Raw genomic sequence first — 13999 nt, 5'->3', positions numbered from 1 at the left:
TTTGAAAATAAAGACATCACTTCTAGTTTTGAGAGAAACATGATCATTTTTAGTTTTGGAAGTAAAGACAGATTATTTAAGCTTGCACAATGTAAATTACAAAAGAATGACAACAACTGGTGTAGGTCGGGGGTCAAGGTCTATGATTGCACTGCAATAAATCTAGACATCTAGTTAGCACTTAGCACTCCAGTATATGACACAATGGAGGTATAAGTATGTACATAAATTCACCTAGGTAAAAAAAAAGATTTATGTACATGAATTATCTTGATGACTGTTCTACATGTCATTGGTTTCAGAAACTTCTGCAGCGCGTTGCCTCATCATCTCATTCACAGCAGCCCGACGCCTTGACTCAGACTGCTGTTGAAGCCTCCGCATTTGTTCCTTCAAGTCCCTGTATTAAAATTAAGTTCATCAAAGATGAAACCCACTCATAAAAGTACATTTTTGCAAACCATAAATTGAGTAACATCTAACCAAACTCTAAACTATGTAAGTACCAAATATTTGTCAGTACCCACCCTACATTACTTTTCTCATAATCTCCATTTTCAGTCCTAATTATCTTGCTTTAGTTGTAGATATCCTTTATGTTATAATTGCTATGCTTTGTAGGTGCGTGGAATCTAATTCTCATTTTACTAGGGGGATACATTACACAAGTTAAACAGGAAAAACAAAGTTGATGCCCATTTTTCTTCTGATTCTTTTTGAGAGAGGTTAATTACCTTACCATCTTTATCCTCTTTTTCCCTTTGGAGAAAGTTAAACAATGTACTAGACCGCTAGTATACCATAATATTTTTCAAACAATGAGTCCATGAAGTAACAGTGAGACAGTAAACAATTATTTTCTAAGACCACTTTGGAATGTATTTTCTATGAGATATTCTTCCTACACAGGACACACTCACTAAATGACTAAAGCAAAGCAAACAAGATTTGCAAAATATAACAGCAGAAAATAATAAAAGCAAGAATTCATTTCACTCACTTGCAGCGGGGTATAGTGCACGCAGTCTCCTTGCAAGCACGCGCATGGAGTTGAAGCATGTACCACATCTTCTTGCAGAGACCACAACCTCCAGAGAGACGAACTGTGCAATCTAATCCATGGCGAAACAGCCCCTTTACCTTGCGGCAATTCGGGTATTGACATTGTGGGGACCTGCACTGTGAGGCGTGTCTCAGCAGCTCCAACATCTTTCTCAGCTGCATTAGGTAAAATAGATGTATAAATTAGGTAATTCATTATATTATTTCTTCATACTAATGGCAGTGAAATAATTACTAATGGTTATTGCCTGGAAATTACCAAAAGGATCTTCATTTGCATCTAGTATAATAGTAACATTCATATTTTTATACACCCACAGTCCACTAGGCGTGCATTTTTTAAAAATGGCATTCTTGCCACCCATATTTTCCATCATCAAATCCAAATATCCTACTAAAACTACAACTTCTATTTTAAACAACTATAGTTCTTGATTACGCATTAAGACTTGAATCTGAAATTAAAAAATATCCTACCTCCATTCCACAGTAGGTCAAAGAATAATCCAAAATATCAAAGTTGCAGTGTATTCAAACAACACAGCAGCCGACAAGTAAGTCAATAAAAAATGTACCTGTGAAACCCGCTTCTGCCGAGCCTCCTTGTTCTGCGCATCCCTCTCAGCATTTGAGGGGTAGTTTGTCAACTTGTGGGGATGATTAACCCCCCCCTCTTTCTGGTAGCATGAGTTGCAAACATCAAAGTCAGGGCAGACCTCACAGCGCCAGCCCTGGCCAGCCTCGATTTCATGGTTACAAACACTGCATGCAGTTACATAGGCCGGCGCTGTTGGATTGTGAAGATGGTACAAAACCATCATTGACGAATGTTTTGCACTTCGAAGAGTGTCGTACTGATAGTGGTTGCCCTGGCATAGTGCAAGGAATGCTTGTCGTGTATCAAAAAATTCGCTCTCAAGGATATCATCCTCGTCCTTTGTGACATTCGGCACGCCAATTATCTCCATCTGAAAGAAACAGCACATAATCAGGATTATAAGGTGCAATTAAATTTCATTATTATGTTCTCATGTGCAAAATGCTAAAATAAGAACACAATATAAAAAGTATGATAAATAATAATATGAAGAGAGCCCAAGAAAGAGAAAACTCACTGGTCTGAACGTGTGTTTCTCCCTGCTATGCGTCGGGTGTCTCTCCCTGCCCTCACGCAGTTGCTCCGCATTATGACAGCTATCATGCAGAGAGAAGATTATTCATAGAATACAGTAGATGAATAAATACAAAAGTCAACCAGAAGGATGAAATTGTCATTTTGGATAATGTTCAACACCAGGATGTTTTTTTAAAGAAAATTTTCATGAATAATGCTGCCAATTATTATGCTCACCTATCACAGAGGTTGAAATATCGGCAACTATTGCACACCCAGCGTGTACCAGACACCATAGGTATGCAACAGTGGTTGCAGGGATGCTGGAGATGAACCATGATAAAGTCTTCCCTCATAGGATATATTGTTTTGCCCAGCTTCACAAGGAATAAACAAAAAAAGGATCAGACAATAATTACATCCATTAAAAACAAGAAGCCAAGTACTTGCAACAACTATCACATCACTCGTTTTACGAGATGAGCACTCATAAGGAATCATTGAGGTAAAACAAATTAAAAAAACAACAACAAAGAGTAGGAAACCTTCTGCATCAACATAGCATCCTTTGAGGCATCACCACTTAGATCGGTGTGGCCGGCAGCCTTAAGGGCACGCTTGGTGATAGTGGCTTTCTTCATCTTACCCTTCTGCTGCTTGCGGTCATCTTCCTCTTGGTGCAGTTGGGTTATCATGTCTTCTGCAGCTCCTGGCCAATAGTCGCCATCAAAATAAGGCAGACGGGCAGCTGTCACCTTTGCCCTGGACTCCCCCTGCTGCGTGAAGAAGTGGTCATACAGATTTGTCAGGTCAACGACTATGTTCTCTTTTACTCCCTTCTTCAGCATAGATAAGTACCTTCAAAACATAGACATGGGTAAACATTATAGTGAATATGTTTAGTAACATGTACGATGACTACAATCTTGACTTGAATTTGCTGGGATAACACATACCATTCACGCAATTTGTCAGACTTAGGGGTCTTTTGAATCTCAGGATGGCAATACAAGATGTAATCATCGCCTTTGACAGGAGGGCAAGCCCATATATAGCAGCTTGTGAATCCACGTCTTTTGCAATATTCAAGGTACCCAAGCTGAAAATATTATATGAACCAGTTATTATGTATATCAAAACAACTAGCTGTTTATCTGGAAAAAAGGCAAACTGTATGTAATTTCTCAAGGTAAAAAAAGTGACTATACCAGGATTTCATGATAGACAATCGTACGAAGAGCCTCTCCACTGACTGCTCTGATCTCAGGCCTGAAGTACTTGACTGAATCAAGATAAGACAGATAAACACGCCGTTGGTTTGGAAAGGCACATTCTGTGCCAAACTCTTGCACATACATTCCGAAAAGGCACACCTCTACGCCCTCAATCTTTTGAAACAACAATATTGCCTAAAAAGTAAAACCCGAAATTTAGCAACAAAAAACAAAAATGAAATTCCATAGAAAATGAAAATCAAATCCTCAAAATAGGATCTTCTCAGCACCTTAGATTTGTAGGGAAACTCAGTTGGATAGTTTTCCTCCTGAAATATCTCTAAAAACCTTGGCTTCACCTCTAATTTCTTGTCAACAGATGAGACAACTCTAACAACAAGTCCCTCTGCTCCTGGTACCTCATCAAAGCTCTTCCCAAAATGGTTGGCTCGGTCCTGCCTTTCCTTCTTCAGCCGCTTGAAGAGACGATTCTCTATGTGGTCACTCAAGATTGTGCATGGTAGATCCTTGGCACCGAGCACAGCACTCTGGGGTAGTGGTTTGCGCTCACCTGTTTCTACCTCTTTAATGTAGCAGTTTGGGCAGGTATACTCAGCTTGGTCGCCATCATTTCTACGCCCATTAAACAGAGCACAAATTTGGTGCTGCCATGCCTCACACTTATCACATTGCACCCACTGTGGAGAAGGTGGCTTATTGGTTAGTTCTCAGTGAAAATAGACAACAGAAATTAAAAGGCTTTAAAAGATACATATTATTGACAAATTTAATCCCCAGCCCATGAGAAGAATTAAAATTTTATAAACCCAAAAAGGGGAAATAAACAACAAGATCAGAGAAGAAAAAAGATCTCTTGCACACTTGAGCTACCAAACTCTACTCTTAGAGATTCATCGAGGAAATTGCTAACCCAAAAAAGTGGAACGAAAATAATAATAATAATAATAAAAAATATATACTATCGCGATATCACACCAATACGGGTCTGGTACCCTACTACTATCCTTGGTTATAAGAACAAAGAAATGTACCCCTTCTTCAGTCTCCTCATCATTCCTTTTCTTCTCGAGCCTTCTCTTGGGGACAGTGTGGCCCTCAATCTCAATGGTTTCACCTCTTGCTTCGTTGAAGGATGAGATACAAATGTAGTGTCTCTGCCCTTTGATGCCAATTGTATAATACATAGCGTTGCGCTTTATACGAGCCCCGCATGGGGTGCAGTAGATTGGCGGTGGCTCGAAGGTCAGCTTCTCAACAGCACAAAGCTGGCATGAGTTCTCATTCATCGAGATGGCCTGGTTCTTCTCAGCCTTTGATTTGCTCTGCATCACAAACCACATAAACAGTCATTATTCAAAATAGAATAAACAACGCACATGTTTCTCAAAGAGAAGTTATTCATCTAGGCCATGTTTGGCTGTTGAGTAAACCCCTTCACACTTAAGCAACTAAATGAGGTGTAAAACGGGAGGAGTAAGATGGAGTTAAGGCGGAGCAAGTTAAACTACCTCTCAAACATATTAACTTACTCCATACTTACTCTGCTTATAGGGCCCACTGTATTAGACAGATTCATTTACCAATTTATCTTTCCCAAAGAGATTAATTTAAGCCATGACTTAAGCTGCCAAACGAGGTGTAAAATAGGAATAAGATGGAGTACGCAACTTAGTCCTCCTTAAATTTAAGTAGCAACCAAACATGGCCCTAATATCCTTAATTTCAACAGCATTAAAAAATAACATGTGTGAGTTAGGCCCTCAAATTGGGAGTACTTATCATTCACAAGCACCTCGGTAGGAAAAAGCATTTCCATTTTCTTCCATTAATGTGATTGGAAAAGCAACAAAGAAAATTTTGTTAGCATGACAATACCCAGCCCCCACCACAATGCCAACACAAACACACACACACAAAATAAAGACGGTAGCGCAATGTAGAAAAGTACTTGTAAATACCTTCGAAATGCACATTTTACAAAGCTGGAGGCCAGTACGGTCTGATGCTCATCTTATCAAGGACATTTCTCAAAATTATATTTCATAAAAAGATAAATAAAGGAAAAATATGTACCTGACCAACCCACTGCTTCAAACTTTTGATGTGTTCTCTTACTTGCTCCGGCGTAAAGAGTTCCATCATAGAAACACCCTTTATCTTAGGTTTCCCTGACTTACCGGCAGCCCCATCCTCCTCCATCTCCTCTTGTTTTGCCTCTGTTGCATTTTCATCATTTCTCTCTTCGTTCTCAACCAACAAAGAAGGTTCCTGCTTGACCCACTCAGATGGACCAGCAGGACCCACATCAGTTTGAGAAGATCTTACCATGCTAACATCTCCATTCATGCCATAACCCATCTGAACTGATGACGTGTCAGACACTGTAGAGGCAATGTGCATGTTTCGCAATGCAGGACTGAGTTTAACATCTGTCTCCTGCTTTGCAGGTATATTACTGGTACTCTGTTCAATAGGAAATGTTTCCTGCAGAGCACTAAATGATGGGTTTGTATTGTTGACTGATACGGGGGAGATATCCATATTCATCCTTTGCCTCTTTGGTAGAGGCTGTTGGAGTGGTGGCTCAGGCTGATGCCGCCGCCCATTTGAGACATCCATCAAAACTGGCTCGGCATCCATCTGATCCGAGAATACTCCTGACGATGAGTCTAATTGATTCACACCCTTCTGTGAATGTTTCAAACCAGCCTCAGTCTCCACCTTATTATCGACCTCCTTTCCATTTAAACCTTTTTTTGAGCCACTCTTCGGTGTCAAGGACTTCTGTTTGGCCATGATTATAAACTTGTGGGCAGGGATACAGACTGGACAGTTCACTTCCTGGCAATCACCAAAATGAAGAATAACATTCCGGGCTGTCACACAAAGGTGGACCCGGCACTGCTTCTGATGACATCTTTCAATGTGTTTCCAAAGCTGTTGTGCTTTAACACAGTTCTTCTCAGGGCAGTGGCCAACTGGAGCACGACAGGATCTCGCATGGAGTAGGAATAGTATCAGTTTCAACTGGTTCTGATACTGTGTCTCCCGTTGAGAGAGCTGGGAGGATCCATTATTGGGAACCACTGTAGTAGTGACAGTAGGACCAGGGGCCCGCACACCCTCAATCAGTGCATTGCTATTGTGACTGTTGTTACTATCAGCAACCATCTGGTGGTTGCTCCGTTGCACCTGTTGAGTCGGCCTCCACTGAGACTGTTGCTGAACCAGCATCGAGTCTGGCTGCTGAACCCCACCCCTCGATCGGCCGTTCCCCACCCCATTATGGGATGACAACTCATCAGACTGGACAGTCTGATTTAATGCATTGGAACCAGCTAAAGGGCCAAAGAACTGTCCCTGGCCTCCCTCATTATTACCAAATGGCACCTGGAAATCAGCAAGTTGAGGGAGCATTAGATCATTATTCGTCAGCAGGGCACTCTCAGGCATTACTTGGTCTGTATTAATGCCCCCAAAAGAACCGATTGAGCCGATAGAGCCCAAAGAGGATTGTCTCGAAAAGGTGTTGTTTCCAACCCTCGTCATCATTGGCTGCTGTTGCATGCTGTGCTGGTGCAGTTGATTGCCACCAAGCTGGCTGCTCATGTGTGCATATGGCTGGATGTTGACCTTCTCGGGGTGAGAGAATGGCTCAGATTTGACAATTGGTTGTTGAATCGTTTGATGGATAGCTTGTTGAATGCCTGCTTGGTGATTGCCTGTGAGCATGTTTGCCCTGGGCTTTGATTGGAGGGATGCTGCAACAGCTGAGATCTTGTTTAAATTGCTTGTTGAAGACATGTTAGATGGGCCTGCAGGATTGTAATAGTTTCCAGAACTTGACATGGTCATGTCAACTTGTTTGGCAACTGTGTTGTCGCCCATCAGAGAAACACCATGTTGAGACAGTGATGCTTCAAAAAGGATAAAAGGGGAAAAAACCAAGTGAGAATGTATTTTCTATTGTTCAATTACACATTTTAAGGATGACAGGAAGTTCGTCACATACATATAAGCATACATCTATATGTATGTATACATTCGTATGCATGTGTGTGTGTGTGTGTGTAGGTACGCATATATATAATGCAATTTGCAAAGCTCTGGCCATCTGCTAGTTGAGTTGGGGGGGACTTACAACTACTAAGCTTAATGAAAACAAATGAATATGGCAACAAATTTACATACTCGGCGTCCTTTGCTGGATCTGATGTGAAGAGAAACCCTGCTGGAGAGGCTTTGTTGAGTTCCCATATGTGCCACCAATGCCCATGTACCCTTCTGACATTCCTGGTCCATTCATTAGTTGTTGAATGTTATTATTCTTGATGCCATCTCCAAACCCTTGGGACGAATGCTTCTGATTCATAGGAACTGACTGCATGCCAGGCCCCACTTGTCCACTGAGAGTGTTGTATTGTTGTTGCTTCTGGGGCTGCATCCCGGACCCATTATTGTAGTCAGAGTTCATAGGCATGGTCTGTTGGGTTACTTGTGTGGTACTGGTGGAATTAAATCCAGGGGTCCGTAGCATTTGTGGTGTGACCTGGCGTTGAACGCCTATTGATGCAGACATTGAAGTGCTTCCTGGCTGATTAATTGACATGCTCCCATGTGAGAGCTGGTATCCATTAGACATGGTCCCTAAAAAGGAAAGAATGTGGTATTCTCAGTAGCACACAAAAGAAAAGAAATTTCATTTGATAGTTTTAACTTATAAAACTCACATTTTAGTTTATACCCAAAAATAAGCCATGCCTAGTTAACTAAACATAAATGTGAGGAAATTGTATAGGAAAATTCTGGGGGTACTTATACAACCCCTTCAATTTTGAATGCGGAACAGAGACAAGATAATAAATTACATTTTGAATAATGGTAACAATCATTGGTTCCATTAAGGGGATCGTTATTAGTTCATTTGAGGAATGGAGGTCTACTACAACATGTGCAGGAACGCACAAGAAAACCACAATAAGGGATTGATAAGAGATTAAAGGGATCTCTACTATTCAAGATCATACCAGCAGGGCCGCTAGTGGGATTAATCCCCTGGTTGCTCTCCATTGAGGATGGTATTCGCATGGTTCCAGTCGGGTTGTGTGATATGCCAGGCGTAGGAATCATCATGCCAGATACTGAGGAATTAGACCGTATGCTATGATGCGCCATAGTCTGGTGTTGGTTCTGCTGTTGCGACTGCTGTTGCTGTTGCGACAGTTGTTGCTGTTGCGACTGCTGTTGCTGTTGCTGTTGCGACTGCTGCTGCTGTTGCTGTTGCGACTGCTGCTGCTGCTGCTGTTGCTGTTGCAATTGCTGTTGCCGTTTCTGGTTCAATTGATTCTGCATATTTATTATCCGACTCTCAATCCCACTCTGAAATTTGCTCATATAGTCATCCTGCTCACAAAACAAAGCACAAAAAAATTGTACAACATGAGCAATTGCCTTCCTGCTCACAAGAAGGAACAACAGAAGTTTGTAGGGAGGAATAAAGAGATTGATTTACTTTGTTGAGGGACTCTTTGAATATAGACTCTTCAAGCATCTTCGCAATATCGGGCAACCTCTGCTTCCACTCACTTGACCGATTAGGGTGTTTTCTCTCAAACCATTTGCATCTGTATTTTACAAAAAAAAAAAACAAATTAAATTTTGGTAGTAATGAACAAGAAGCTTCAGTAACAACAATTTCAACATATACAACTCGAACATAAATCCAATTGTATGTTAATGTGACAGGCTAGATCACCAATTGTATGAGAAATCAACCAATTAAACACAAGAGAACAAGCTGGTAAGCAATGCTTTATAACTCATAAGGTAACACACGCACACACTACTTTGCATTCAAGAAAACAGATTTCTATAATACTAGTGCAGTAGAATAAAAAAAAGACTGACATTTTGTCTTGCATATTGATTCGCAACGCCTGGAACACTGGGTCCATACTAACATGGCCGGTATGATTTTGCATCATGTTGATTATTGGACAATTTTTCAAACCAACTGTCCAAAACCAATTTTACTTAACTCGCACCTCACACCTGGAAATCATATACAAAATAAATCAATTAACAATCATAACAGTCAATAGCAACACCAATCAGGGCCCTTTATAAAATAGATTAGGCCTAACCAAAAAATCAGATAAATCTAGAAAAGCTCTCATTTATACTGAAAAATGTTATGATAGGGATCTCTAACTCTGATTGACGAATTTGGGCGAATTTTGGATTAGGAAGGTGGGTACGGTAATGGCAAAAGGATAAAATGGAAGAGAAGCTCAAAAATCTTAATTTCATTTCATAATCTGTGTGGTTACAACTGATGGTTTTATATAAGTGAAGTTAATAACAAAGAATTACACTAAACAGCACAATGGATTTCTCAATTGAATGGCCTCTAGTTTCTTAACGATCCTTCACGGTTCTCCTCCAGTTTCTTTTCATTCTTCGTCTCTATTTCTGATTCTCTGGCCCCATCATGCAGCGACATAATAGCTTCAACGGTGGTGGTCAACTCTTTAGACGTATTTTTTCCCGAAGTCAAAATTGGACCGAGTCAAAATTGGATTCGTTACATCCCAATTCTTCACCTAGTAACTAGGGCTTGTTCACCGGTGAGCAGAGACGGAGGCCGGTGGAGGACTGGAGGGTCCTATTATACTGTTTGTTTCTGAAGTACCGTACTTAAACTAGGACCCTTTTTCTATTGCAATTAGTACCTTTGCGATTTTTTGGGAGAAAAACATCTACGCTTGAATTGGGCGGAGAGGGTGATGACCGGCTTGGCTGCTTGATTCCTGGACTCAACGTCCGTTCCAATTACTGGAACTTTTTCAAAGGCTGATGCGATTAATGATGAGATTTGGGGGTGGTGTTAGTGTGTGAGGTAGATTTTGTTAATTATAAGGAGATAGGTCGGCTGCTCATGGAAAATACGGCTAAAGATTTTAACAGAGTAGTTTTGGCTGCATGCAGCGCATGGACTATAGAAGCAAAACAGTGATGCATATGGTTCGTGCCCTGCATGAAGCGAAAACCATTCTGTTAAATTATTTACCAGAAAATACTTGGGTCTTTTACTGGAATTTTACTTTTTGTCTTTTCGCGACTTGTTAATACGGTATCCTTTTCGCTTCTGTAACTTCAATTTTGTGCGCCCAAGGGCTTTTCCTCAAAAAAAAAAAAAAATTCAATTTTGTGCCGACATTTTTATTAATATCCAATTTTTAATATAAATATCTAAAAATATCCAAATTTTTGGATTTTTTATAAAATACACAAACTGCTTTACAATACAGCGAATCGGATTTTTTATTCCAATCCGTTGTACCATACAGCGGATTGGAATTTTTTTATTTTTGCACTAAAAATACTCGTCTCTCTCCTTCTTCTCAAACTCATCAGAATTCAAAGAGCGAAAGAGAGGAAAAGGAAGAGAGAAAAAGAAGGTGATTTCTGAAACGAAAAAGGATGACTTCTGAGATGATTTTCAGATAATTTATTTATTTATTTTTAACTAATTGTTTTCTTCTTAATTGTTAGTAATTGTTAGAAATTGTTAGAAAGTGTTACAAAATGCTTCAGACCAATTGTTATTATTTTTTATGAATTGTTTACAATTAATACAATATGTCTAATCCATCATTGTTATTTGAAACCCTAATTCTTACCATGTCACGTGAAGGAAAAAGAGAAATTATTAACAATTTTTATTAATTTTTATGAGTTGTTATTAATTTTTATAAATTGTTAAGAAAAATTTAGAATCAATACCAAAGTCGAAATTGTCTAATCCATCACTGTCATTTGAAACCCTAGTTACAATGACACCCAAAGTCGAAAAAATTCGATGAAGAAGTAAAAATGAACATGAGGAAAAAATAACACTTGTTAATAATTTTTGGACGGGTGAAGCCCTCGCGAGGAGGAATTTGCAAAATATGTTTTCACCCAGAGATCCCGAAGAATTCTTTAGCACAGTTGATCCGTAAATTAGAGAAATGTGCATAGATGGCTGGGAAGACATGAACCAACTGGACGGGGACATTGTTGCTTATGTAAGGTGAAAAGAGATATGGTGGATATGTTCTTTTGTTTTAAATGTGGTATAGTTGTTGACCTCAATTGCATTGACCTATATGGAGATTCGGTGAATGACGCTTGTCTCACTAAGTGAGAGTGTCCTGCTTGCGTCTGCCAGGCTGAGGATAAGAAGAGAGCAAGTTTCTCAACTCGTAAGACTTAATATGGATTCTATTGTATCGTAGTATTTTATAAACTCTACTGGCTTGTATAATTTTATTTTTGAATTGGTTTTTAATAGTTGAATTTTATGCTGTTTTATTTTATGAACTTTATGGTATTGTATTATTTTGTGTTGTATTAATTTATGTTGTATATGGATTGTATTATTTTATGTTTGTTTTGTTATTGAACAGGATGAACAGTAGCAAATGATGTCAACCAACACAGAGGATGTTTTTAGTTTTAGAGAATTTTATGACATAATGTAAATGATGTTTCGTGTTTTAGAGAATTTTGTAGCATAAAATTCATTTGTTATTTTCAAATAATTAACAAAATAATGCAAGTCACATAAATGTTGAAAGAACTCTATTCAGGACCATTAGCTTCCAAATCCTACTGTTGTGGAAAAAAACGGTTGTTATTCCATTGGAATAACGAGAGCCTGTTATTCTAATGGCAGCCGTTCAGATTTTTTTCATACATAAATCTTGACAAAAACACTTTTTTCATATGTGAATTTCAACAAAGTTGGACGGCTACCATTGGAATAACAGACAATTTGTTTCCACTGCTGTGAGATTGTGAGAACTCTATTCAGAACTGAACTATTAACCAAGCAAAAATCTTCATTCGAGGTGCTACTTGTAACTTACCAAATCATACTGTTGTGAGATTTTATTAGAGGGTCATGAGGTAATTAAGACGGTTTGTTTTAGGAATGCATATTTTTCATAAGCTAATAAACATTTTTATATGCACATGGGGTATGAAATATCAGTTCACGGTTTGGTCGGTTTAAACATTTTTTGAACGTCATTAAAATACAATGTGTTTTTAATTAGAGAATTTTAAAGCTAGAGGCTCCATAAAATGGTTTAACAAGTTTAATTACACTTCCTAAAAGCTCAATTGATATAAACATATTTTGTCAAATATGTAAGAATAAACGCCCTATCTCCAAAATTCCAAAATTTCCAGTTGTGTATAGATATTTATCACTAATATGAACATTGAATGATTTAAATTTGTGATGATTGAAAGCATAAAAGAGCCACCAAATAAATAACATGTATTTTAAGGAATTTCCAATTCGGTATCTCCAAAAAGTAAAATTTGGAAACTGAATTGGGAATTCGGTCCTTATGGTTTTTATAAAATAATAATCATACTACTTTGCTAAAATTAATTTAATTAATTATGGTTTATAAAAAAAATTCTATTTTAAGACGCGGCTTACTCTCAAAAGAGATGTTAGTTTAAACTTGCTACAGCATTGTCAATCTTAGTTCACAAGTGTTGTGCGCTTGTTTTCTTATTAATTTTTTTTGTTTGTGGCATTTCTTTCATTGTCTCGTAATAATCATTCAAAGTTGGAAAACAAACTGCTCTCAAATTAACAACTATTGAACTATTTTTTTATTTTCTTTTCTTTTTCCTATTTAAGACTGATTATCTTAATCCGCTATCGACAACCAAATCAGGTCTTTTATAAAAAATTAAAAATAAAAGAAACCACGCATTTAGATATGCCTTTACAACGCTATGGTTAAGGAAAAAAAAATGGAAGAGTGCGAATCTATTAATAACATTAACTTCGTAAATAATAAATTATAATTTTAGAATCCAACATTAAAAATACAATGATGAAATTTAATACAAATTTATTGTTAAACTGATCCATATTTCACGGTTTTTTATCAAATGTCAAATGACATCCAAATTACCTAAATTTTGCTACATGATCAGTCTATAAATTCACAATATGCCTAAAATAAGTTCTTTTTATTAAATTTTTTAAATTTAGTTTGAGATAGTGTCAAAATAATTAAGATAAATTTGTAAAGTAGCCTACTTGTTTCACAGAATAAAGTAGGTTTAAATTGTATTGAACAGACCTATCAAACCAACAAAAGCGATTACAAAAAAAAAAAAAATAAAGCTACGATTTCAATGAATTAGATAAACTGTATCAAATTCAATGCAATTAGAAAACCGACCGGTAATGCATCAAGTAATTTAAAAAAATTACTAGTCGCTTCTTTTTTCGGCAAATTAACAGTCACTTCTATCTCCACTTAATCGATGCAAATAATTGTCATATTGCACCAAATTGGATACAACTACCAACCTAAAATTATTAAAAACATATCTATAAAGTTGGTCGTGCACAAATCCCTCAACACCAAACAAGAAATTTGTTGCTAAACATATGATAGAAGTTGGGTTCAAGGTTACTGGATCAACCGGAGCATTAGAGGTTTGGTAGGCCCCTATATTTATACCCATAGGCCGTAGTACTTCACACAGACCAGAAAGTTCACCAAGCAAA

General features: G+C 38.0%; 1 protein-coding gene across 5 annotated transcripts; it reads right to left on the bottom strand.

Annotated features, from left to right (window-relative positions):
- On the bottom strand, positions 1-10296 carry LOC144564196 (putative histone acetyltransferase HAC-like 1). 5 transcript variants are annotated; one of them, XM_078313745.1, is made up of 17 exons: positions 10143-10296; positions 9319-9462; positions 8924-9035; positions 8720-8814; positions 8439-8671; positions 7603-8058; positions 5485-7328; positions 4443-4733; positions 3681-4088; positions 3385-3585; positions 3133-3275; positions 2722-3034; positions 2414-2553; positions 2178-2256; positions 1638-2030; positions 1001-1218; positions 1-400 (listed from the first exon to the last, which is right to left on the bottom strand). In XM_078313745.1, exons 2-17 carry the CDS (start codon positions 9393-9395, stop codon positions 283-285), a joined length of 5121 nt encoding a protein of 1706 aa, XP_078169871.1. In that variant the 5' UTR covers positions 9396-9462; positions 10143-10296; the 3' UTR covers positions 1-282. The 5 variants fall into 5 exon arrangements, with proteins under 5 accessions (XP_078169871.1, XP_078169872.1, XP_078169869.1 ...); XM_078313746.1 differs by having other exon boundaries at positions 8439-8665; positions 8738-8814; positions 10143-10284; XM_078313743.1 differs by having other exon boundaries at positions 8439-8814.
- Between the last annotated feature and the right edge of the window lie 3703 nt (positions 10297-13999).

This window comes from Carex rostrata, chromosome 13, assembly GCF_964058835.1.
Source record: "Carex rostrata chromosome 13, lpCarRost1.2, whole genome shotgun sequence".
Classification (NCBI taxonomy): Eukaryota; Viridiplantae; Streptophyta; class Magnoliopsida; order Poales; family Cyperaceae; genus Carex; species Carex rostrata.
This window is presented reverse-complemented; position numbering and strand designations above follow the sequence as displayed.